This window comes from Salvelinus alpinus, chromosome 19, assembly GCF_045679555.1.
Source record: "Salvelinus alpinus chromosome 19, SLU_Salpinus.1, whole genome shotgun sequence".
Classification (NCBI taxonomy): Eukaryota; Metazoa; Chordata; class Actinopteri; order Salmoniformes; family Salmonidae; genus Salvelinus; species Salvelinus alpinus.
Genome location: NC_092104.1, coordinates 32,979,936 through 33,006,237, shown reverse-complemented (window position 1 = coordinate 33,006,237; position 26,302 = coordinate 32,979,936). Strand labels below are relative to the sequence as shown.

The window sequence follows — 26,302 nt, the reverse complement described above, 5'->3', positions numbered from 1 at the left end:
ATGTGCATATTTCAGGTATAAATCATAGTTTACATTGCGGCTACAATCAGAAATTGCACCGAAAGCAGCCAGAATAATTACAGACACCAACGTGACATACCGAAATACTCATCATAAAACATTTCTGAAAAATACATGGTGTATAGCAAATTAAAGACAAAGATCTTGTGAATACAGCCAATATTTCAGATTTTCTAAGTGTTTTACAGCGAAAACACAATATAGCATTATATTAGCTTACTACAATAGCCTACAACACTACCGCATTCATTCATCAAGGCACGTTAGCGATAGCAATAGGCACGTTAGCGTTAGCGAATAAACCAGCAAAAGATATTAAATTTCACTAACTAACCTTCATAAACCTTGCTCAGATGACAGTCCTGTAACATCAGGTTATACATACACTTATGTTTTGTTTGAAAATGTGCATATTTAGAGCTGAAATCCGTGGTTATACAACGTAGCATAACGTAGCATAACGTGCTAACGTAGCATCTTTTTCCCAGAATGTGCAGATATTTCTATTAGACTCTCACCTATTCTGACCAAATAGCTATTCATAAACATTACAAAAAAATACATGTTGTATAGGAAACGACAGATCCATTAGTTCTTAATGCAATCGCAGTGTTAGAATTCTAAAAATATCTTCATTACGACATAAGACTTAGTTATGGTAAGGGAATAACCAAAACCTGAGCGCAAAGCTACTAGAACACAGTTCGACAGATATATGAAATAGCATCACAAAATGGTTCCTACTTTTGCTGATCTTCTATCAGAATGTTGTATAAGGGGTCCTTTGTCCAGAACCGTCTTTGTTTGGATTCAGAATGTCCTCTTTCCCTCTTGAATTAGCAAGCACACTGGCCTTGCGGCGCTAAGCTCTCCAACTTCAACCAAGTCGAACAACGCAACACAACTAACGTCCCGAATAAAGTTAAATAATCTAATGAAACTATATTGAAAAAACATACTTTAGGATGATATTGTAAGATGTATCAAATAAATTCAAAGCCGGAGCTCATATTCGACCATAACGACCGGTTTCCAGTAGGCAATAACAGGTCCCCCGGCGCGCCTTGCAGAAAACAGAAAATATGGGACACGTTGTTCCAAGATGGTTAATTCAACGTCAGACAGAGATAATCAACTCATTTTTCCTCTCACTTCCTCTTGACATCCGGGTGAAGGCGTATGACGTGCACGTATAGTCATACGTATAATGCCCATTTATAGGCAGACACTTGAACACAGCATCGATTTCAGACTTTCCACTTCCTGGTCAGAAAGTGTGCTGCCAAATGAGCTGTGTTTTACCCACAGACAAAATTCAAACGTTTTTAGAAACTAGATAGTGTTCTCTATCCAATAGTAATAATAATATGCATATTGTACGAGCAAGAATTGAGTACGAGGCCGTTTAAATTGGATACGATTTTTTCCCAAAGTGAAAACAGCACCCCCTGGTCCTCATCAGGTTAACTACCGTGACAATTCTAGGTGAAGCTGGTTGAGAGAATGCCAAGAGTGTGCAAAGCTGTCATCATGACAAAGGGTGGTTACTTTGAATAATCTAATACTGTATATATATATATTTAAAAATTTGACTTATTTAACACTTTTTTGGTTACTACATGATTCCATATGTGTTATTTCATAGTTTTGATGTCTTCACTATTATTCTACAATGTAGAAAAACCCTTGAATGAGTTTGCGTGTCCAAGCTTTTGACTGGTACTGTATAAACAGTTGAAGTCAGAAGTTTACATACACCTTAGCCAAATACAATTAAACTCAGTTTTTCACAATTTCTGACATTTAATCCTAGTAAAAATTCCCTGTCTTAGGTCAGTTAGGATCACCACTTTATTTTAAGAATGTGAAATGTCAGAATAATACTAGAGAGAATGATTTATTTCAGCTTTTATTTATTTTATCACATTCCCAGTGGGTCAGAAGTTTACATACACTCACTTAGTATTTGGTAGCATTGCCTTTAATTTGTTTAACTTGAGTCAAACGTTTCAGGTAGCCTTCCACAAGCTTCCCACAATACGTTGGGTGAATTTTGGCCCATTCCTCCTGACAGAGCTGGTGTAACTGAGTCAGGTTTGTAGGCCTCCTTGCTCGCACACGTTTTTTCAGTTCTGCTCACAAATTTTCTATGGGATTGAGGTCAGGGCTTTGTGATGGCCACTCCAATACCTTGACTTTGTTGTCCTTAAGCCATTTTGCCACAACTTTGAAAGTATGCCTGGAGTCATTGTCCATTTGGAAGACCCATTTGCGACCAAGTTTTAACTTCCTGACTGATATCTTGAGATGTTGCTTCAATATATCCACATCATTTTCCTCCCTCATGATGCCATCTATTTTGTGAAGTGCACCAGTCCCTCCTGCAGCAAAGCACCCCCACAACATGATGCTGCCACCCCCCTGCTCCACAGTTGGGATGGTGTTGTTTGGCTTGCAAGGCTTGCAAGCCTCCCCCTTTTTCCTCCAAACATAACGATGGTCATTATGGCCAAACAGTTCTATTTTTGTCAGACCAGAGGACCAGAGGACATTTCTCCAGAAAGTACGATCTTTGTCCCCATGTGCAGTTGCAAACTGTTGTCTGGCTTTTTTATGGCGGTTTTGGAGCAGGGGCTTCTTCCTTGCTGAGCGGCTTTTCAGGTTATGTCTATATAGGACTCGTTTTACTGTGGATATAGATACTTTTGTACCGGTTTCCTCCAGCATCTTCACAAGGTCCTTTGCTGTTGTTCTGGGATTGATTTGCACTTTTCGCACCAAAGTACGCTCATCTTTAGGAGACAGAACGCGTCTCCTTCCTGAGCGGTATGACGGCTGCGTGGTCCCATGGTGTTTATACTTGCGTACTATTGTTTGTACAGATGAACGTGGTACCTTCAGGCATTTGGAAACTGCTCCCAAGGATGAACTAGACTTGTGGAGGTCTCCAATTGTTTTTCTTGAGGTCTTGGCTGATTTCTTTGGATTTTCCCATGATGTCAAGCAAAGAGTCACCGAGTTTGAAGGTAGGCCTTGAAAAACATCTACAGGTACACCTCCAATTGACTGAAATGATGTCAGTTAGCCTATGAGAAGCTTCTAAAGCCATGACATCGTTTTCTGGAATTTTTCAAACTGTTTAAAGGCACAGTCAACTTAGTGTATGTAAACTTCTGACCCACTGGAATTGTGATTCAGTGAATTATAAGTGAAATAATCTGTCTGTAAACAATTGTTGGAAAAATGACTTATGTCATGCACCGACTTGCCAAAACTAGTTTGTTAACAAGAAATTTGTGGAGTGGTTGAAAAACTAGTTTTAATGACGTCAACCTTAAGTGTATGTAAACTTCCAACTTCAACTGTATCTGTTGTATGGTGAACTTGGGCTTCATTTAGGTTTATTTGTGATAATAGCCCATGCCTACCCAGCCACCGACCTCACCACACGTCACTGGAGCACAGGGCCTGTATTCATAAAACATATCAGAGTACGAGTGCTGATCTAGGATCATTTTCAGATCTTAATTATTAAGATTACATGTAGAAGGAGGAACTGATACTAGATCAGCACTAATTTTACGCTTACATTTGAGTTATTTAGCAGACACTCTTATCCAAAGCAACTTACCATTCATGCGTTCATCTTAAAATATCTTGGTGAGCACTTCTACTCTGATGTGTAATTGCACTGCCCACAGTAAACTGTGTATTGTAGTCACAAGATCTTTCCAAAGTCATTAATGCAGTGATACAGCATTTTCATCAGCAGGCTAAATCATCAACGCAATAAAATAAGGCAAAAATATTAGAAAGCAAACATGATTTTTATTGAAACAGGTTTACTGATAAATGACAGAGATGGTTGTCATGACACTTCCTTGTTTAATTTCCAAAATCATGGACAAAAAAGTCATACATGGTACTTAACATTGAATAGCAAGGGAATCCATGCTGTGGAGCAGACACTCAATTCACAAAGAAATCAGGCAAAATGCCAGTTTCGATTTCAATAAAAAATATGTAATATTTTTTATTTTTTTTATTTATCCATCTTTACATGGTACAATTTTGTTCACTTTTTTAATAATATAAAAACACTTAATACTGATTGTGAAACACTGGATTTAATTTACAAAACTAATAATTATAATAATATTAATATTAATAACAAACAATAATAATAACAATAATCATTAAATTGAAACAAAAATAGAATGGAGGAGACCAGTTGGAGCGGTTTCATCTTGGCCCACACAAATAGCACATTTTTTGGAGGAAATACCGATTGGCATTGAAGTCTACCTGACACACACACACACACACACACACACAAACAAACACAGTATCAGGTCTTTGAGTCTTTCTCATTGCCATTGACAGTGTTATGGGCACAATGACGAGACACTTTCTAAGCATTCATGAGCCTCTGAGGGATCACTCTCATTGGCTGACTATGTACTTTTCATTGTCAATCAAGTTCGGTGGGCCAATAGTGACCCTCCAGAAAGTGCTCAACTCCCCCAGTACAAAGGATAACAAGTGGTAGGCAAAATACAGGAAAGAGGACCATTTAAAGTGTCTCAGCATTTGGAGGATGGGAAAAACCTGCCAGGGGAGAGGAACTTGTATCCATTGCCGGCAGGTAGTCTGATAGAGCGAGCACCAGGGCTGCTGCTCGTGGAAATAGAGGGCGAGGGGGCCACCTTTCTGGGGTTGTGCCCATTGGAAGGGTTCTTGTTGCCCCTGTCCAACGACTGCAGCCCCAGCTCCCGCAGCTCCAGGCTGTCTTGGGCGTCGCTGGGGGAGCAGTGTCGTGGGGAGAGGTTCAGAAGGCTCAGCACATCTCTCTTGGCAGAGACCAGGGGTCCTGGGGCGCCACGGAGAGCCCGGACTGGACCCAGATGCTGCTGCTGTTGCTGGGACGCCGTGTTGGCCCAGAATGTCTTCAGGTTGTGGATGGCCACAACCTTCTCATCGATGACGCCCCTCCTGAGGCGGTCCAGGTCTGGGGCATCGGCAGGGCTGGAGCAGGCAGAGCCTGTGGAGGAGTAGGAGAGAGCTGGGGATGGGGCACTGCAAGCCGGGGACTGGTGGCCAGAGCTGGGGGACACGTTACTGGGAGAGCGGGAGATGTGACCACTATAGGGGGAGCTGGGGTATTTGAGCTTGAACTGGGCGTGGCTGTCCAGGGTAGGGGAGGGGTGACTGCCATCCTTTAGAGAGGTCTCTGAGGCTGCAGGGCTGTTGTAACCAGAGCTGATCTTCTGCAGGGAGGAAGAGCGGGAGGGAGGTTTGGGTCGTGGGGAGGACTGGACGCGGACACTGGCGCTGCTGCTGGGACGGCTGAAGGCGCTGGTCTCTGAGGAGCGGAAGGCAGAGCTCCTGGCTGAGGTAGCTCCAGCTGCAGCCCCCTCAGCCCCAGCCCGTTGTAAACTTCCCACCGCCCGCAGGTGGCTCTGGGTCTCCTCCAGGATCTTCTGGGCCAGCTCCTGGGGGTCCAGAGGGACAGTCTTCTCCTCCTGGGACTTGACGGTGCTATCTGTCTCAGTGCTGGACTGGTCCGACTCACCTGTGTCTGAGCTGCTCACCTTGCCTGGCACCTTCTGGAGGGGAGGGTTGGGGCTGGGAACCAGGCTGGTCTTGACTGGGGAGGTGGGGGTGCTGACACTGCCTCGTGACGACACAGACACCTGGTAACCCCGCCCAGCGCCCGAGTTGGAATTACTGACAACACCCCTGCCCCCACGGTGGAGGTGGCGCTGCCCATGACCCGGAGGTAGAGGCAGGGAGTCACAGTGGCTTCCCAGAGGCTCACTGCTGATGATGGAAAAGCCTTCATACTCCTCGTCATCTCCCCGGCCCCCTCCTGCTGCTGCAGCCGCCCCGTGAGGAGAGGAGCGACTGCGGGGAATGTGCGGGTGCTTGTGGGCAGAGAAGTGTGCTGTGGCCCCACCACGCTGTCGATGGCCCAGGAAGTCACACTCTGATTTGGAGGCAAAGCTCATGGTGGAGGCCACGGAGCTCAGGCTGTAGACGGAGATGGCGTCTGAGGCCAGACTGTCTAGGCAGGGTGGGGAGAAGGGCAGGCTGGGGTAGCCCAGCGGTAGGGGGTTGGAGACAAACTGGGCCGAAGCCAGAGACTCCAGAGAAGACGAGCTGTCCAGGCTGAGACGCTTTGGCAGCTCTGTGGAGTCTGGGAGAGAGGGGGAGAGCGAGGGGGAGGGGGAAGAGTGGGAAATAATTGTAAGGGTAAACATGTTATGGTATACATTAATGTATCATGTATCAATCAACTATAATCATTAATCACTGTGTATCTACAAATACGATACTTACCAAACAGTGCCAGCAGAGACTGGAGGGCAAAGTGCATGGTGCGGCGGTTGGCTTGCTTGCCCGTCTTCAGTACCACCTCCTCCTGGCCCACCTCACACAGGTCGAATCCTGCACACACACAGGACAGTTACTCTTCCAGCCTAGCACACATACAGCACACATACCTGCCTAGCACACATACAGCATACATACAGCACACATACCTGCCTAGCACACATAGCACACATACCTGACTAGCATACACACAGCACACATACCTGCCTAGCATACACACAGCTACTCCTACTACTGACAAATTAGGAAATTATATCCATTTGGATAATTATTTTATTGATATACTGTATCTCACCTAGTGCAGCCAGAAATTCATGGCAGCCTGGCAGTCTCCAGAGCTGCACACTGATGGACACTTGGATGGGCAGCAGAGAGAAGTCCTGCTCCTTCTCCCCTGTCTGAAGCTGGACCAGCACCTGGTGGAGCTGGAGGGACAGAAGAGGAAAGAAATACAGGAGATTAGACAGGAGTAAAGGAGGAAGCTATATACCTTTAACTGGTCTATACCAACTTTTATGGACCTGAGTTGTTGATGGGATCAATGGCTACTGATAGACCAAGTGGATATACTTTTTAAGTAGTGAAGTAGAACAAAATGGACAAATGTGTGATGGTTGTGCTCAAGTCAACTGTTTTCCTCCATAAACCAGTGTCATAAAATGACTTCCACCATGACCATCTCTGTTGTGGCAAGGAAGAGTTAATTTTTGTCAGGTTTAGTAACTCTGCCTCTGCCCTTTGACCCTGTGTAGGGTTGATCTTAGTTCCCAGGGGATTGGCTCTTCAGCCTATCAGAACTACAGTAGCTTTACTGTGGCGCATGGCTCAGTGGCTCAGGGTGGTTTAGATTAGGAGGGAACCATCTCCTCCTCCTCTGTGGGAGTTTAACGCGTGACCCCCAGGCCACACTCACCCTCACTGTTTAGGGATTATTCAGCCTGGAACAGAGAAACCTTTGTCAAACTGACCTGAAGTACTGTCACCACTTGATTAACATGCCCTCTGCCCTTTCTCTTCTCTGTTCATGCTCTGTTTCTTTATACGTGGAATGTTCATCCTTTCATCCTGACCTTGAGTGAACCAGGGTTGTAAACCCAAGAACACTGATAGCGCTGCACTGCCCAGCAGTGGAATGTTGGCCCAAACAGCACTACACTATACACTTGGAGCTAGTAGAGGTTGTACATCAGTAACTGGAACTGTATGAGACATGTTTAAGTTTAATTTATTTGCACCAAAGAAAACAAGTGATAGACAACAATACAGATAAAAACAAATAAAGGTGTGATTGGAAGCCCAAGGGCTTATATGAAAATCACACCACAAGAAAACTACATACAGTACATACTGTAAGTGCTAAAGAACAGAGCATGCTTCACATGCATTTCATCTATTGCTCAGTTAAAGTTGATGCAAGAGGATTGTGCTAGGTGGTTTAAAGCAGCAGTGAAATGGAGAGGAGTGGGATGGGGTGGGACGAGGTGTAGAGGGGGAGGCACACTTACCATTCCCACCATATTTTTAACAGCCTTCAGACCGCAGGTTAGAGACAGGGGCAGGAGAGAGAGAAGAGGCTTTTAGTGCATGCATACAGGACAGCCCATTCACAAAGAGCAGAGGAGACCAGGTCCAATGGGGACACAAAGGGCACACAGGGAAACAGAAAAACACAACTGATGGGTAGTGTGTCATACATTAGACACATATTACGCAAAACCATTGAATCACCATGCATAGTTGCCTTTGCAGTGTGCTGTCAGGAATACCTCATATATCATACATGCTTGGAATGTTTTAAATGTTATGGTCACCACCAATGTGGAAACAAAAGCCCAAATCCCTTTCTGGCTGGATGGCAACAACAACTGCCCGAGTTACACCAGGAACGCACAATCCCTCCATCAGTGCTCAGACAGTCCACAATAGGCTGAAAGAGGCTGGACTGAGGGCTTGTAGGACCTGTTGTAAGGCAGGTCCTCACCAGACATCACCGGCAACAACGTCACCTATGGGCACAAACCCATCGTCGCTGGACCAGACAGGACTGGCAAAAAGTGCTCTTCACTGACGAGTCGCGGTTTTGTCTCACCAGGGGTGATGGTCGGATTTGCGTTTATCGTTGAAGGAATGAGCGTTACACCGAGGCCTGTACTCTAGAGCCGGATCGATTTGGAGGTGGAGGGTCCATCATGGTCTGGGGCGGTGTGTCACAGCATCATCAAACTGAGCTTGTTGTCATTGCAGGCAATCTCAACGCTGTGCGTTACAGGGAAGACATCCTCCTCCCTCATGTGGTGCCCTTCCTGCAGGCTCATCCTGACATGACCCTCCAGCATGACAATGGCACCAGCCATACTGCTCGTTCTGTGCGTGATTTCCTGCAAGACAGGAATGTCAGTGTTCGTTCTGCCATGGCCAGCGAAGAGCCCGGATCTCAATCCCATTGAGCACGTCAATGGGATTGAGGGTGAGGGCTAGGGCTAGGGCCATTTCCCCCAGAAATGTCAGGGAACTTGCAGGTGCCTTGGTGGAAGAGTGGGGTAACATCTCACAGCAAGAACTGGCAAATCTGGTGTAGTCCATGAGGAGGAGATGCACTGCAGTACTTAATGCAGCTGTTGGCCACACCAAATACTGACCGTTACTTTTGATTTTGCCCCCCCCCCCCCCCCCTTTGTTCAAGGACACATTATTCCATTTCTGTTAGTCACATGTCTGTGGAACTTGTTCAGTTTATGTCTCAGTTGTTGAATCTTCTTATGTTCATACAAATATTTACACATGTTAAGTTTGCTGAAAATAAACGCAGTTGGGGACGTTTCTTTTTTTTGCTGAGTTTATTTCTCAAGCAAGCTAGGACTGTCTTGGAGTGATCTGAGTGGGAAGGGGAAAACTTAAAACCAGTTGTTATTGGCAGAGAGGTTTGGGACTCTCTTTGTTGAATGAATGAATGATTGAATGAGTTAATTAATGAAATTGTATTTTCGTGTCAAATCTCCAGTTGGCAACCCATCCCTTACGGAATCAATTGACACATAGACAAACATTGCAATGATTCACAGCAATAATTCAGTCAGTGATACTTATTCCGGTGTTATGCGCAGTGCACACCTCATAAAGAATGAAAAAATAAATCTAGACATAATAGTAGATAAGGTTATCCAAGCATTAATAATAGCCCTAGAGCAGTAAAAAGTACAAATAAAAACAACGGTAAACATGACAGATCTCTATGACAAGACGCATCATTCACCCAAGTTTCGTCAAGATCGGGCCAGTTGTGTCTGAGATATAGTGTGACTATCGCACGTACATTTCATTACTATAGCTCTCCTCTCCTCTTTGGACAATCAGTACAATTTTGTAAATGTCAGATCTCTAAGCCAAGACGCAGTGCTGTCTGATATATCGCGACTATTGTAAAAACATAATAACAGACGGAGACAGATCCACAGTCCCCTCCCCGATTTCATCGTGGGGGACAATACATACAGATAAATAAATACAGTAAAATTATTAACTATTAACCAATGTATCACCTGGTGATGTCACCAGGCAGGCTGAAACTCCACCCATACAAACAGGCTGATTAAAAGGTCCTGTGTAAATTGTATTTTCAAGCAACAACTATCAGGAAATAACTTTAATACATTTCTTTACACTTTTACAGTGTTATTTTTATCAGCTGTTGTACAATATGATACAAAACACAGGAACACTGAATTTTGACTGCACTGGGCCTTTAAGGGCTCAGTGCTCCTGAGTGGCGCAGTGGTCTAAGGCACTGCATCTCAGTGCAAGAGGCGTCACTACAGTCCCTGGTTTGAATCCAGGCTGTATCACATCCGGCCGTGATTGGGAGTCCCATAGGGCGGCGCACAATTTTCCGTCATTGTAATTAAGAATTTGTTCTTAACTGACTTGCCTGGTTAAATAAAAGTTAAGTAAAAAAACATATATATAAAAAAATGAAGTAAGTCCCCAGCGGCTCAGATAATGGGAAGAGTCGGGTTTCTGTTTCCTTCATAATACACAATGTCTCCCTCTCTGGAGTTGCAAGACACTAAATACTACACTCCAGTGGTGAGCAGTAACACTGTGCTGCTGTGGTGCTGTGCTGCTGTGGTGCTGTGCTGCTGTGGTGCTGTGGTGCTGTGCTGCTGTGGTGCTGTGGTGCTGTGCTGCTGTGCTGCTGTGGTGCTGTGCTGCTGTGGTGCTGTGCTGCTGTGGTGCTGTGGTGCTGTGCTGCTGTGGTGCTGTGCTGCTGTGGTGCTGTGCTGCTGTGGTGCTGTGCTGCTGTGCTGCTGGGGTGCTGTGGTGCTGTGCTGCTGGGGTGCTGTGGTGCTGTGGTGCTGTGGTGCTGTGCTGCTGGGGTGCTGTGGTGCTGTGGTGCTGTGCTGCTGTGGTGCTGTGGTGCTGTGCTGCTGTGGTGCTGGGGCCTACCCGGTTGATGAGCTGCTCTCCTGCCTCGGAGGCGGTGATGAGTTTACACAGGGCTTGGAGAGCTGGGGGCGGTAGACCTGGGAGACACGGTTAAAGCACATGGTTCATTATTCAGCATTCTTTCAAGCTGCATTTAATATACCATACATTCAGTAGAAGAGTAAAACACTGGTTATACTATCTGTGTGTTGGTAAAAAGCACACAAAGCCACCTGATAAGCAGTATTGTAACTTTTGATATTCTATAGTAGAAAGATGGAGGCCCAGTTCATGTCTGGAGCTGTTCTCCATCTCACTGTCCTATCCCCAGTCCCATGTCCTCCTGCCAAGGACCACTGCCTACCAAGTATTGACTGCAGGGTGGTGCTACACTGCTGTAGCCTGTCTCCAGGGTCTGCTGTGGGGAAGAAAACAGCAGCAGGGATGCCGGTGCCAGCCGAGTCCAGGCGGAAGCCCACAGCGGTCAGCAGGGCATGCCAGCCTGGGACGCCCCCCACCTTGTTCTCCACACTCTGCTGGGACGTGTACATGGAGTTACGCTGGCCGTTCTGAATCCTCTGGAGAGACTTCTCCACCTGGTGGGGACAGGGGGATTTAGACTAATGTAAGAGTGTGTGTGTGTGTGTGTGTGTGTGTGTGTGTGTGTGTGTGTGTGTGTGTGTGTGTGTGTGTGTGTGTGTGTGTGTGTGTGTGTGTGTGTGTGTGTGTGTGTGTGTGTGTGTGTGTGTGTGTGTGTGTGTGTGTGTGTGTGTGTGTGTGTGTGTGTGTGTGTGTGTGTGTGTGTGTGTGTGTGTGTGTGTGTGTGTGTGTGTATTTGACCCTCACAAGGTGCAGTAAGACCCGCAGAGCATCCCGTGCTCTCTCTGGATACTGTAGGATCTCTGCTAGAGCCTGGCCAATCAGAGACGAGGGGCTGTTCAGCTTCACGTCATTACCAATCAGCATGTAGCCTGGACAGACACATCCACAAGATCAACAGGAAGGAGAGGAAAAGAGAGATGCAGACAGTGAGAGTCCAGTGGGATCTACTCAGTTGGAGGTGACAAACCAAGCCAATCTGATTGTGTGGAAGTAGAATGTGTCTAACCTGCCCAGTTGGAGGGGTGGGAGTACTGAGTGTGTGGAAGTAGAATGTCTCTAACCTGCCCAGTTGGAGGGGTGGGAGTACTGAGTGTGTGGAAGTAGAATGTCTCTAACCTGCCCAGTTGGAGGGGTGGGAGTACTGAGTGTGTGGAAGTAGAATGTCTCTAACCTGCCCAGTTGGAGGTGTGGGAGTACTGAGTGTGTGGAAGTAGAATGTCTCTAACCTGCCCAGTTGGAGGGGTGGGAGTACTGAGTGTGTGGAAGTAGAATGTCTCTAACCTGCCCAGTTGGAGGGGTGGGAGTACTGAGTGTGTGGAAGTAGAATGTGTCTAACCTGCCCAGTTGGAGGGGTGGGAGTACTGAGTGTGTGGAAGTAGAATGTCTCTAACCTGCCCAGTTGGAGGGGTGGGAGTACTGAGTGTGTGGAAGTAGAATGTCTCTAACCTGCCCAGTTGGAGGGGTGGGAGTACTGAGTGTGTGGAAGTAGAATGTCTCTAACCTGCCCAGTTGGAGGGGTGGGAGTACTGAGTGTGTGGAAGTAGAATGTCTCTAACCTGCCCAGTTGGAGGGGTGGGAGTACTGAGTGAGTGGAAGTAGAATGTCTCTAACCTGCCCAGTTGGAGGGGTGGGAGTACTGAGTGTGTGGAAGTAGAATGTCTCTAACCTGCCCAGTTGGAGGGGTGGGAGTACTGAGTGTGTGGAAGTAGAATGTATCTAACCTGCCCAGTTGGAGGTGTGGGAGTACTGAGTGTGTGGAAGTAGAATGTCTCTAACCTGCCCAGTTGGAGGGGTGGGAGTACTGAGTGTGTGGAAGTAGAATGTCTCTAACCTGCCCAGTTGGAGGGGTGGGAGTACTGAGTGTGTGGAAGTAGAATGTCTCTAACCTGCCCAGTTGGAGGGGTGGGAGTACTGAGTGTGTGGAAGTAGAATGTGTCTAACCTGCCCAGTTGGAGGGGTGGGAGTACTGAGTGTGTGGAAGTAGAATGTCTCTAACCTGCCCAGTTGGAGGTGTGGGAGTACTGAGTGTGTGGAAGTAGAATGTCTCTAACCTGCCCAGTTGGAGGGGTGGGAGTACTGAGTGTGTGGAAGTAGAATGTCTCTAACCTGCCCAGTTGGAGGTGTGGGAGTACTGAGTGTGTGGAAGTAGAATGTCTCTAACCTGCCCAGTTGGAGGGGTGGGAGTACTGAGTGTGTGGAAGTAGAATGTCTCTAACCTGCCCAGTTGGAGGGATGGGAGTACTGAGTGTGTGGAAGTAGAATGTCTAACCTGCCCAGTTGGAGGGGTGGGAGTACTGAGTGTGTGGAAGTAGAATGTCTCTAACCTGCCCAGTTGGAGGGGTGGGAGTACTGAGTGTGTGGAAGTAGAATGTCTCTAACCTGCCCAGTTGGAGGGGTGGGAGTACTGAGTGTGTGGAAGTAGAATGTCTCTAACCTGCCCAGTTGGAGGGGTGGGAGTACTGAGTGTGTGGAAGTAGAATGTCTCTAACCTGCCCAGTTGGAGGGGTGGGAGTACTGAGTGTGTGGAAGTAGAATGTCTCTAACCTGCCCAGTTGGAGGGGTGGGAGTACTGAGTGTGTGGAAGTAGAATGTGTCTAACCTGCCCAGTTGGAGGGGTGGGAGTACTGAGTGTGTGGAAGTAGAATGTCTCTAACCTGCCCAGTTGGAGGGGTGGGAGTACTGAGTGTGTGGAAGTAGAATGTCTCTAACCTGCCCAGTTGGAGGGGTGGGAGTACTGAGTGTGTGGAAGTAGAATGTCTCTAACCTGCCCAGTTGGAGGGGTGGGAGTACTGAGTGTGTGGAAGTAGAATGTCTCTAACCTGCCCAGTTGGAGGTGTGGGAGTACTGAGTGTGTGGAAGTAGAATGTCTCTAACCTGCCCAGTTGGAGGTGTGGGAGTACTGAGTGTGTGGAAGTAGAATGTCTCTAACCTGCCCAGTTGGAGGGGTGGGAGTACTGAGTGTGTGGAAGTAGAATGTCTCTAACCTGCCCAGTTGGAGGGGTGGGAGTACTGAGTGTGTGGAAGTAGAATGTCTCTAACCTGCCCAGTTGGAGGGGTGGGAGTACTGAGTGTGTGGAAGTAGAATGTCTCTAACCTGCCCAGTTGGAGGGGTGGGAGTACTGAGTGTGTGGAAGTAGAATGTCTCTAACCTGCCCAGTTGGAGTGGTGGGAGTACTGAGTGTGTGGAAGTAGAATGTCTCTAACCTGCCCAGTTGGAGGGGTGGGAGTACTGAGTGTGTGGAAGTAGAATGTCTCTAACCTGCCCAGTTGGAGGGGTGGGAGTACTGAGTGTGTGGAAGTAGAATGTCTCTAACCTGCCCAGTTGGAGGGGTGGGAGTACTGAGTGTGTGGAAGTAGAATGTCTCTAACCTGCCCAGTTGGAGGTGTGGGAGTACTGAGTGTGTGGAAGTAGAATGTCTCTAACCTGCCCAGTTGGAGGTGTGGGAGTACTGAGTGTGTGGAAGTAGAATGTCTCTAACCTGCCCAGTTGGAGGGGTGGGAGTACTGAGTGTGTGGAAGTAGAATGTCTCTAACCTGCCCAGTTGGAGGGGTGGGAGTACTGAGTGTGTGGAAGTAGAATGTGTCTAACCTGCCCAGTTGGAGGGGTGGGAGTACTGAGTGTGTGGAAGTAGAATGTCTCTAACCTGCCCAGTTGGAGGGGTGGGAGTACTGAGTGTGTGGAAGTAGAATGTCTCTAACCTGCCCAGTTGGAGGGGTGGGAGTACTGAGTGTGTGGAAGTAGAATGTCTCTAACCTGCCCAGTTGGAGGGGTGGGAGTACTGAGTGTGTGGAAGTAGAATGTGTCTAACCTGCCCAGTTGGAGGGGTGGGAGTACTGAGTGTGTGGAAGTAGAATGTCTCTAACCTGCCCAGTTGGAGTGGTGGGAGTACTGAGTGTGTGGAAGTAGAATGTCTCTAACCTGCCCAGTTGGAGGGGTGGGAGTACTGAGTGTGTGGAAGTAGAATGTCTCTAACCTGCCCAGTTGGAGGGGTGGGAGTACTGAGTGTGTGGAAGTAGAATGTCTCTAACCTGCCCAGTTGGAGGTGTGGGAGTACTGAGTGTGTGGAAGTAGAATGTCTCTAACCTGCCCAGTTGGAGGGGTGGGAGTACTGAGTGTGTGGAAGTAGAATGTCTCTAACCTGCCCAGTTGGAGGGGTGGGAGTACTGAGTGTGTGGAAGTAGAATGTCTCTAACCTGCCCAGTTGGAGGGGTGGGAGTACTGAGTGTGTGGAAGTAGAATGTCTCTAACCTGCCCAGTTGGAGGTGTGGGAGTACTGAGTGTGTGGAAGTAGAATGTCTCTAACCTGCCCAGTTGGAGGTGTGGGAGTACTGAGTGTGTGGAAGTAGAATGTCTCTAACCTGCCCAGTTGGAGGGGTGGGAGTACTGAGTGTGTGGAAGTAGAATGTCTCTAACCTGCCCAGTTGGAGGGGTGGGAGTACTGAGTGTGTGGAAGTAGAATGTCTCTAACCTGCCCAGTTGGAGGGGTGGGAGTACTGAGTGTGTGGAAGTAGAATGTCTCTAACCTGCCCAGTTGGAGGGGTGGGAGTACTGAGTGTGTGGAAGTAGAATGTCTCTAACCTGCCCAGTTGGAGGGGTGGGAGTACTGAGTGTGTGGAAGTAGAATGTCTCTAACCTGCCCAGTTGGAGGGGTGGGAGTACTGAGTGTGTGGAAGTAGAATGTCTCTAACCTGCCCAGTTGGAGGGGTGGGAGTACTGAGTGTGTGGAAGTAGAATGTCTCTAACCTGCCCAGTTGGAGGTGTGGGAGTACTGAGTGTGTGGAAGTAGAATGTCTCTAACCTGCCCAGTTGGAGGGGTGGGAGTACTGAGTGTGTGGAAGTAGAATGTCTCTAACCTGCCCAGTTGGAGGGGTGGGAGTACTGAGTGTGTGGAAGTAGAATGTGTCTAACCTGCCCAGTTGGAGGGGTGGGAGTACTGAGTGTGTGGAAGTAGAATGTGTCTAACCTGCCCAGTTGGAGGGGTGGGAGTACTGAGTGTGTGGAAGTAGAATGTCTCTAACCTGCCCAGTTGGAGGGGTGGGAGTACTGAGTGTGTGGAAGTAGAATGTCTCTAACCTGCCCAGTTGGAGGGGTGGGAGTACTGAGTGTGTGGAAGTAGAATGTCTCTAACCTGCCCAGTTGGAGGGGTGGGAGTACTGAGTGTGTGGAAGTAGAATGTGTCTAACCTGCCCAGTTGGAGGGGTGGGAGTACTGAGTGTGTGGAAGTAGAATGTGTCTAACCTGCCCAGTTGGAGGGGTGGGAGTACTGAGTGTGTGGAAGTAGAATGTCTCTAACCTGCCCAGTTGGAGGGGTGGGAGTACTGCTTGCTGCTCTGGACAGTCTTCATGGCGTCTGCGAGGGCAGCGCTGGCCTTGGTCCCGTTGAGCAGAGCAGTGTAGAAGGCATGGACGAACACTTTGGAGGCTGACACAGGAACAGGCCACAGAGACACCAGGACACACTGGGCCCCAGCAGCCAGGAAGGCCCTGGTCAGACCTACCACACCGTCTGCTGTCACCTTACTGCTGGACTCCTGGTATGACCTATAGATAAGATACACACACACACCACCACCTGGTTACATAACCCTCTATCACCAATACTAGACTACTGCACTGTCGACTATATCTTTATCTACCACAGCATAACTACATAACTATCAGTGGATAACAGAGTGGACATTTTGTTATAGAATCCGGTTCCCCCCTCTCCTGGACCACTTGAAATAAGAGGTGTTCCACATTAGGCCAGCCGCCCCTCTCCTGATCCACTCACCCCAGCACCACCAGTTTGACAGGCAGCCTCAGGTCCAGTATGTCAGCAGCGGTGAGCAGGAACTCCTGCAGGGGAGGGCTGTCACAGATACTCTCCGCGTCGCTCCCATCATCCTGCAGGTGCAGGCTCTCTGGGATGGTGTAGCTGCTCCCAAACGAGCCTTTCCTGCCCTTGCCTCCACTGCCTCTCTTCCCGCCCCCTGCCCCTCTCCCTCCAGTCCCCACACCCGCCCCTGCCCCGCCGGGTATGCTCTCTGGGTTGGGTGTGAGCACCAGGGCGGCCAGCTTCCAGGAGATGTGGGTAGCGAAGTGTGCACACTCGGCCTGAGTGAGGGCACTCATCACCCTCTCCTTGGTGGCAGAGGATCCAGCCAGTGGATGGCAGCCCAGCAGCTCAGACACCATGAGGGCCTCCTCCTCGGCCGAGGGCATGGGCCCCCACAGCCAGCGGTCCATCACAGAGGACGGCAGACGAGGGTTACCCACCACAGCTGCCATGGACACGCCCCCACAGGAAGCCGGCCCCACCCGCCGAGAATGACCCTGAGGACACATTGAGAGAGGCCAATGATGACAATGATAGAATGTAACATGGGGCTTGACAGTGGTAGTAACAGCAATAAAAGAAGTGATGGCATTCAAATAAAAGCCAATTCTGACCTTGGAGCTGATCCCTAGACCCTGGATGGAGGGCACGGCAATGAGGCTGAAGCGTTCATACAGGTACTCATTAGAGGAGCTGCCCTTCAGCAGGGCGAAGGGGATGAGGTACAACTCCCCCTCCAATACCAATATCAGCTGTCTGTGTCTGCCCACGGGACCACTGGAATGCATCAGGCCCTGGACAAACAGAGACAGGGAGTGATGAGTGGTATTAATATTGGACTTATAAACACTTTCTCTCTCTGTCTTTCCTCCTCCCCTCTCTATCAAATGCGCACACACACACACACACACACACACACACACACACGCTCACCCCTTCCATGGGTGCGATGAGCAGGTCGTAGAGGGCACGGAGAGGAGGTTTGTTGAGGTTGCTGGGTCGGCGGGGCAGAGAGGAGCAGCCATCTTTGGCTGGGGACACGGTATTACTGAACAGGCTAGTCATACTCTGGCAGCTCCTGCAAAAGACAAACACAATGGTGTTCATTTCAGATGGCACAGCACACCAAACTTCATTACAGCTATTCACACTGGCACATAGGCATAGTGGTTTTAGGCAGCACAAACAAACACACACACACACACACACACACACACACACACACACACACACACACACACACACACACACACACACACACACACACACACACACACACACACACACACACACACACACACACACACACACACACACACACACACACACACAGTGAGAGTACTAGTAATGGTCTTTCTGGTTGAGGAACTCAAATCAAATCAAATCAAATTTTATTAGTCACATACACATGGTTAGCAGATGTTAATGCGAGTGTAGCGAAATGCTTGTGCTTCTAGTTCCGACAATGCAGTAATAACCAACAAGTAATCTAACCTAACAATTCCACAACTACTACCTTATACACACACACAAGTGTAAAGGGATAAAGAATATGTACATAAAGATATATGAATGAGTGGTGGTACAGAACGGCATGGCAAGATGCAGTAGATGGTATAGAGTACGGTATATACATATGAGATGAGTACTGTAGGGTATGTAAACATAAAGTGGCATAGTTTAAAGTGGCTAGTGGTACATGTATTACATAAAGATGGCAAGATGCAGTAGATGATATAGAGTACAGTATGTACAGTGGGGAGAACAAGTATTTGATACACTGCCGATTTTGCAGGTTTTCCTACTTACAAAGCATGTAGAGGTCTGTAATTTTTATCATAGGTACACTTCAACTGTGAGAGACGAATCTAAAACAAAAATCCAGAAAATCATATTGTATGATTTTTAAATAATTAATTTGCATTTTATTGCATGACATAAGTATTTGATCACCTACCAACCAGTAAGAATTCCGGCTCTCACAGACCTGTTAGTTTTTCTTTAAGAAGCCCTCCTGTTCTCCACTCATTACCTGTATTAACTGCACCTGTTTGAACTCGTTACCTGTATAAAAGACACCTGTCCACACACAATCAAACAGATTCCAACCTCTCCACAATGGCCAAGACCAGAGAGCTGTGTAAGGACATCAGGGATAAAATTGTAGACCTGCACAAGGCTGGGATGAGCTACAGGACAATAGGCAAGCAGCTTGGTGAGAAGGAAACAACTGTTGGCGCAATTATTAGAAAATGGAAGAAGTTCAAGATGACGGTCAATCACCCTCGGTCTGGGGCTCCATGCAAGATTTCACCTCGTGGGGCATCAATGATCATGAGGAAGGTGAGGGATCAGCCCAGAACTACACGGCAGGACCTGGTCAATGACCTGAAGAGAGCTGGGACCACAGTCTCAAAGAAAACCATTAGTAACACACTACGCCGTCATGGATTAAAATCCTGCAGCGCACGCAAGGTCCCCCTGCTTAAGCCAGTGCATGTCCAGGCCTGTCTGAAGTTTGCCAATGACCATCTGGATGATCCAGAGGAGGAATGGGAGAAGGTCATGTGGTCTGATGAGACAAAAATAGAGCTTTTTGGTCTAACCCCACTCGCCGTGTTTGGAGGAAGAAGAAGTATGAGTACAACCCCAAGAACACCATCCCAACCGTGAAGCATGGAGGTGGAAACATCATTCTTTGGGGATGCTTTTCTGCAAAGGGGACAGGACGACTGCACCGTATTGAGGGGAGGATGGATGGGGCCATGTATCGCGAGATCTTGGCCAACAACCTCCTTCCCTCAGTAAGAGCATTGAAGATGGGTCGTGGCTGGGTCTTCCAGCATGACAACGACACGAAGCACACAGCCATGGCAACTAAGGAGTGGCTCCGTAAGAAGCATCTCAAGGTCCTGGAGTGGCCTAGCCAGTCTCCAGACCTGAACCCAATAGAAAATCTTTGGAGGGAGCTGAAAGTCCGTATTGCCCAGCGACAGCCCCGAAACCTGAAGGATCTGGAGAAGATCTGTAGGGAGGAGTGGGCCAAAATCCCTGCTGCAGTGTGTGCAAACCTAGTCAAGAACTACAGGAATCGTATGATCTCTGTAATTGCAAACAAAGGTTTCTGTACCAAATATTAAGTTCTGCTTTTCTGATGTATCAAATACTTATGTCATGCAATAAAATGCAAATTAATTACTTAAAAATCATACAATGTGATTTTCTGGATTTTTGTTTTAGATTCCGTCTCTCATAGTTGAAGTGTACCTATGATAATAATTACAGACCTCTACATGCTTTGTAAGTAGGAAAACCTGCAAAATCGGCAGTGTATCAAATACTTGTTCTCCCCACTGTACATATGAGATGGGTAATGTAGGGTATGTAAACATTATATTAAGTGGCATTGTTTAAAGTGGCTAGTGGTACATTTTTACATAATTTCCATCAATTCCCATTTTTAAAGTGGCTGGAGTTGAGTCAGTATGTTGGCAGCGGCCGCTAAATGTTAGTGGTGGCTGTTTAACAGTCTGATGGCCTTGAGATAGAAGCTGTTTTTCAGTCTCTCGGTCCCTGCTTTGATGCACCTGTACTGACCTCGCCTTCTGGATGATAGCGGGGTGAACAGGCAGTGGCTTGGGTGGTTGTTGTCCTTGATGATCTTTATGGCCTTCCTGTGACATCGGGTGGTGTAGGTGTCCTGGAGGGCAGGTAGTTTGCCCCCGGTGGTGCGTTCTGCAGACCTCACTACCCTCTGGAGAGCCTTACGGTTGTGGGCGGAGCAGTTGCCGTACCAGGCGGTGATACAGCCCGACAGGATGCTCTCGATTGTGCATCTGTAGAAGTTTGTGAGTGCTTTTGGTGACAAGCCGAATTTCTTCAGCCTCCTGAGGTTGAAGAGGCGCTGCTGCGCCTTCTTCACAACGCTGTCTGTGTGGGTGGACCAATTCAGTTTGTCCGTGATGTGTACACCGAGGAACTTAAAACTTTCCACCTTCTCCACTACTGACCCGTCGATGTGGATAGGGGGGTGCTCCCTCTGCTGTTTCCTGAAGTCCACAATCATCTCCTTTGTTTTGTTGACGTTGAGTGTGAGGTTATTTTCCTGACACCACACTCCGAGGGCCCTCACCTCCTCCCTGTAGGCCGTCTCGTCGTTGTTGGTAATCAAGCCTACCACTGTAGTGTCATCCGCAAACTTGATGATTGAGTTGGAGGCGTGCATGGCCACGCAGTCGTGGGTGAACAGGGAGTACAGGAGAGGGCTCAGAACGCACCCTTGTGGGGCCCCAGTGTTGAGGATCAGCGGGGTGGAGATGTTGTTACCTACCCTCACCACCTGGGGGCGGCCCGTCAGGAAGTCCAGGACCCAGTTGCACAGGGCGGGGTCGAGACCCAGGGTCTCGAGCTTGATGACGAGTTTGGAGGGTACTATGGTGTTAAATGCTGAGCTGTAATCGATGAACAGCATTCTCACATGGGTATTCCTCTTGTCCAGATGGGTTAGGGCAGTGTGCAGTGTGGTTGCGATTGCGTCGTCTGTGGACCTATTGGGTCGGTAAGCAAATTGGAGTGGGTCTAGGGTGTCCGGTAGGGTGGAGGTGATATGGTCCTTGACTAGTCTCTCAAAGCACTTCATGATGACGGAAGTGAGTGCTACGGGGCGGTAGTCGTTTAGCTCAGTTACCTTAGCTTTCTTGGGAACAGGAACAATGGTGGCCCTCTTGAAGCATGTGGGAACAGCAGACTGGGATAAGGATTGATTGAATATGTCCGTAAACACACCAGCCAGCTGGTCTGCGCATGCTCTGAGGACGCGGCTGGGAATGCCGTCTGGGCCTGCAGCCTTGCGAGGGTTAACACGTTTAAATGTTTTACTCACCTCGGCTGCAGTGAAGGAGAGCCCGCAGGTTTTGGTAGGGGGCCGTGTCAGTGGCACTGTATTGTCCTCAAAGCGAGCAAAAAAGTTGTTTAGCCTGTCTGGGAGCAAGACATCCTGGTCCGCGACGGGGCTGGTTTTCTTTTTGTAATCCGTGATTGACTGTAGACCCTGCCACATACCTCTTGTGTCTGAGCTGTTGAATTGCGACTCGATTTTGTCTCTGTACTGGGACTTAGCCTGTTTGATTGCCTTGCGGAGAGAATAGCTACACTGTTTGTATTCGGTCATGCTTCCGGTCACCTTGCCCTGGTTAAAAGCAGTGGTTCGCGCTTTCAGTTTCACGCGAATGCTGCCGTCAATCCACGGTTTCTGGTTTGGGAATGTTTTAATCGTTGCTGTGGGTACGACATCGTCAATGCACTTCCTAATGAACTCGCTCACCGAATCAGCATATTCGTCAATATTGTTGTTGGACGCAATGCGGAACATATTCCAATCCGCGTGATCGAAGCAGTCTTGAAGCGTGGATTCAGATTGGTCGGACCAGCGTTGAACAGACCTGAGCGCGGGAGCTTGTTGTTTTAGTTTCTGTTTGTAGGCTGGAATCAACAAAATGGAGTCGTGGTCAGCTTTTCCGAAAGGGGGGCGGGGGAGGGCCTTATATGCGTCGCGGAAATTAGTATAACAATGATCTAGGGTTTTTCCAGCCCTGGTAGCACAATCGATATGCTGATAGAATTTAGGGAGTTTTGTTTTTAGATTAGCCTTGTTAAAATCCCCAGCTACGATGAATGCAGCCTCAGGGTGTGTGGTTTCCAGTTTACAAAGAGTCAGATAAAGTTCGTTCAGGGCCATCGATGTGTCTGCTTGGGGGGGAATATATACGGCTGTGATTATGATTGAAGAGAATTCCCTTGGTAGATAATGCGGTCGACATTTGATTGTGAGGAGTTCTAGATCAGGTGAACAGAATGACTTGAGTTCCTGTGTGTTGTTATGATGATCACACCACGTCTCGTTAATCATAAGGCATACCCCCCCGCCCCTCTTCTTACCAGAAAGATGTTTGTTTCTGTCGGCGCGATGCATGAAGAAACCAGCTGGCTGCACCGACTCCGTTAGCGTCTCTTGAGTTAGCCATGTTTCCGTGAAGCAGAGCACGTTGCAATCCCTGATGTCTCTCTGGAATGCTACCCGTGCTCGGATTTCATCAACCTTATTGTCAAGAGACTGGACATTGGCGAGTAGTATGCTAGGGAGTGGAGCGCGATGTGCCCGTCTCCGAAGCCTGACCACGAGACCGCCTCGTTTGCCCCTTTTACGGCGTCGCACAGGGTCGCCGGCTGGGATCAGATCCATTGTATTGGGTGGAAGGCAAAACACTGGATCCGTTTCGGGAAAGTCATATTCCTGGTAGGAACGATGATGAGTTGACGTTAATCGTATATTCAGTAGTTCCTCCCGACTGTATGTAATGAAACCTAAGATTACCTGGGGTACCGATGTAAGAAATAACACATAAAAAAACAAAATACTGCATATTTTCCAAGGAACGCGAAGCGAGGCGGCCATCTCTTTTCGGCGCCGGAAGTCAAGTGCCTAGAGCCAGCCAGCCAGCCTAGAGCCAGCCAGCCAGCAGAGTGCTGCATCGGAAGTGCCCCCTGGTGAGATGCAGCAGTCAGCCACAGCAGCAGTTCCTGTGGGAAATGTATTAATGGCACAACACTGTACTGTAGTATGGCATGTAGAAAGTGATATAGCACAGCACACTAAATAAAATCAATTGTGCATTTGAGATAATATATATGTCCACTAGATGGCGATGTGTGACTAGAACTGTGGAGGGGAGTGTAGCGTGAGACCTCTGGACCTGACAGACTCACTGCGGGAGAGAGAGAAAAAGTGACACCTCCCCTGCCTCTTTCTCCTGCCCCTCTCCCCAACTATCTACCCAGCTACCTGGCATGGAGCTAACGAAAGCTTACACTGGAAGACTTCCAACGATCCACCCAACATGGATGAAACTCATTTTGTTCTGCTCACTATTGAATATGTGCACAAGGCTTTTATGTCGCAGCACCTTGCCTGTCTGAACTCGACAGCTGTAAGACGCTCTGCTGCTCAACATTAGCAGTCCTGCTGAATACAAATGCTATGTGTGCTGTGTGATGAAGAGAGAGTGATGGCTCCCTGCTTGGGCAGATGTGCTGTGCGGCACGCTGAGAGCTGCCGTAATGGCCGCTGTGGGTAGATGAGCCTTCCGCTTTGTTTACACACAGCCAGGCCCAGGCTCCACGGGGCACACTACTATTGCTATCCATCTGCTGTAACAACCAGCCTCCCCGTCTGGCCCCCCCAGCCCCCCTCTCTTCATCCTGCCCTCCTGGTGGTACCCCTAGTCCACAGGCTCTCCTCCAGTCCGCCAGCTCTCTCCCAGGCCTCAGAGGGAAAGCCAATAGTTTGTTAGCCTGACAGGAGGAGCGTGAGAGGAAACGAGGGTCAAGTGAAGAAAAGGGATAAAAAAGAGAGAAGGGTTGACCAAGAGAAAGGGGAATGGTGAGAAGGAAATGCTAAAAGCAGAAGGCTAGGAGGTTAAGGGTATGCTCAGTGGCTCTTTTATCTGGGTGCAGGTTGAAAGGAATGCCTGTCAATGACAGGGACATACAGGAAGCAGGTTCCAACTCTCAGTGGATTCAGTCATGTAATACTATTGCACCAATAAGGCTGATAGCCACCCAAAGGTCTCCTTTACCGCTATACAATGTCTAGGAACATCTGATTGAAGAGCTCTGTTATTCTTTACAAAGTGAGATTACAGAGTAGGTCATCTCTTGTGTCTGCACACATAGACAACTGACACCCAAGAAGCATCGTTACCCATCGCGCCACAAAAGCCGCGGCCCTTGCAGAGCAAGGGGAACAACTACTTCAAGGCCTCAGAGCGAGTGACGTCACCGATTGAAACGCTATTAGCGCGCACCACCGCTAACTAGCTAGCCATTTCACATCGGTTACAGACGCACGTACATTAAATGGTATTGTAGCATCTGTCAATAGACTGTGGGATGCGACGACTAACGAGGAACTATGTTCCGGTGCATTTTTTGGGGCCACTGATCATTTTGGACGAATCACGATTTCAGAAGGGGAGGGGACATTTGGGCCATAGTCAAAAGTTTTAACTTGCCTGTAACTTGCAAAGAGAGGGGGGAGGAGCTACCGCCTTGCTTCCACTCCTCGTTTTAGTTTATTTTCTAACACGTTTACCCCCAGAACATAATCGAGCATCTGATGCAATTACACAACATTTTAGTTCTGGGTTTCGAAGATTACAGATGAGGTGACTTTTCAATCAGAAAAGCTAGCTCCTTCATATTTTGACTTCGTAGTTCTCTTCAGAGATAGATGAGGTTAAAGATCACGTCAGACATTCAGACACCTTGCCAGGAACTATACAATCACTCGTTCATGCTCAGAATCCCTGTGTCTTTTACCTTGGTCTTTGAACTATTGTTGATACATTCTTCATTTAAATGTTTTTCTCTCCCAATACAATTTATTCTCTGAATAAAAAGTAATTAAAAGAATAATGTAACTTTCTTAAGTCAACAGTCTAAAATTCACACAGCAAAGGGACTACGGGAAAAATTTGCAAACAAGAAATAAATGATGAGAAATCAAATAAAAGAGAAGCCTTGATAGCCACATTTTATATTGATATCAAAACCCCAAGATATATGGCTTGAAATGACAATGAGCCTTTCTTAATTTTCCTTTGCTTTAGTGAGATTGACCAGTGGCTCTTAAGCACAAGGGGCTTTATGATTCAGATAAAAGAATGAGTGGATTATTACCGGCAGCCCATTAAAGAATGAGTGGATTATTACCGGCAGCCCATTAAAGAATGAGTGGATTATTACCGGCAGCCCATTAAAGAATGAGTGGATTATTACCGGCAGCCCATTAAAGAATGAGTGGATTATTACCGGCAGCCCATTAAAGAATGAGTGGATTATTACCGGCAGCCCATTAAAGAATGAGTGGATTATTACCAGTAGCCCATTAAAGAATGAGTGGATTATTACCTGCAGCCCATTAAAGAATGAGCGTATTATTACCGGCAGCCCATTAAAGAATGAGTGGATTATTACCGGCAGCCCATTAAAGAATGAGTGGATTATTACCGGCAGCCCATTAAAGAATGAGTGGATTATTACCGGCAGCCCATTAAAGAATGAGCGTATTATTACCGGCAGCCCATTAAAGAATGAGTGGATTATTACCGGCAGCCCATTAAAGAATGAGCGTATTATTACCGGCAGCCCATTAAAGAATGAGTGGATTATTACCGGCAGCCCATTAAAGAATGAGTGGATTATTACCGGCAGCCCATTAAAGAATGAGTGGATTATTACCGGCAGCCCATTAAAGAATGAGTGGATTATTACCGGCAGCCCATTAAAGAATGAGTGGATTATTACCAGTAGCCCATTAAAGAATGAGTGTATTATTACCGGCAGCCCATTAAAGAATGAGTGGATTATTACCGGCAGCCCATTAAAGAATGAGCGGATTATTACCGGCAGCCCATTAAAGAATGAGTGGATTATTACCAGTAGCCCATTAAAGAATGAGTGTATTATTACCGGCAGCCCATTAAAGA

General features: G+C 47.7%; 1 protein-coding gene across 2 annotated transcripts in view; it reads right to left on the bottom strand.

Annotated features, from left to right (window-relative positions):
- Positions 1–3,827: 3,827 nt before the first annotated feature.
- Positions 3,828–26,302, bottom strand: part of LOC139545387 (tetratricopeptide repeat protein 28-like) — a 263,792-nt gene continuing 241,317 nt past the window's right edge. Inside the window, exons 14-24 of one of the 2 annotated variants that reach the window (XM_071353103.1) lie at positions 17,691–17,835; positions 17,372–17,551; positions 16,713–17,254; positions 16,233–16,480; positions 11,683–11,807; positions 11,201–11,432; positions 10,858–10,934; positions 7,920–7,943; positions 6,710–6,839; positions 6,361–6,468; positions 3,828–6,217 (exon numbers count right to left, since the gene is read on the bottom strand). In XM_071353103.1, the coding sequence (XP_071209204.1) occupies positions 4,605–6,217; positions 6,361–6,468; positions 6,710–6,839; positions 7,920–7,943; positions 10,858–10,934; positions 11,201–11,432; positions 11,683–11,807; positions 16,233–16,480; positions 16,713–17,254; positions 17,372–17,551; positions 17,691–17,835 (3,424 nt within the window). In that variant the 3' untranslated portion in view covers positions 3,828–4,604. The remainder of the gene's footprint in view (positions 6,218–6,360; positions 6,469–6,709; positions 6,840–7,919; positions 7,944–10,857; positions 10,935–11,200; positions 11,433–11,682; positions 11,808–16,232; positions 16,481–16,712; positions 17,255–17,371; positions 17,552–17,690; positions 17,836–26,302) is intronic. The other variant, XM_071353104.1, reaches the window with a different exon arrangement.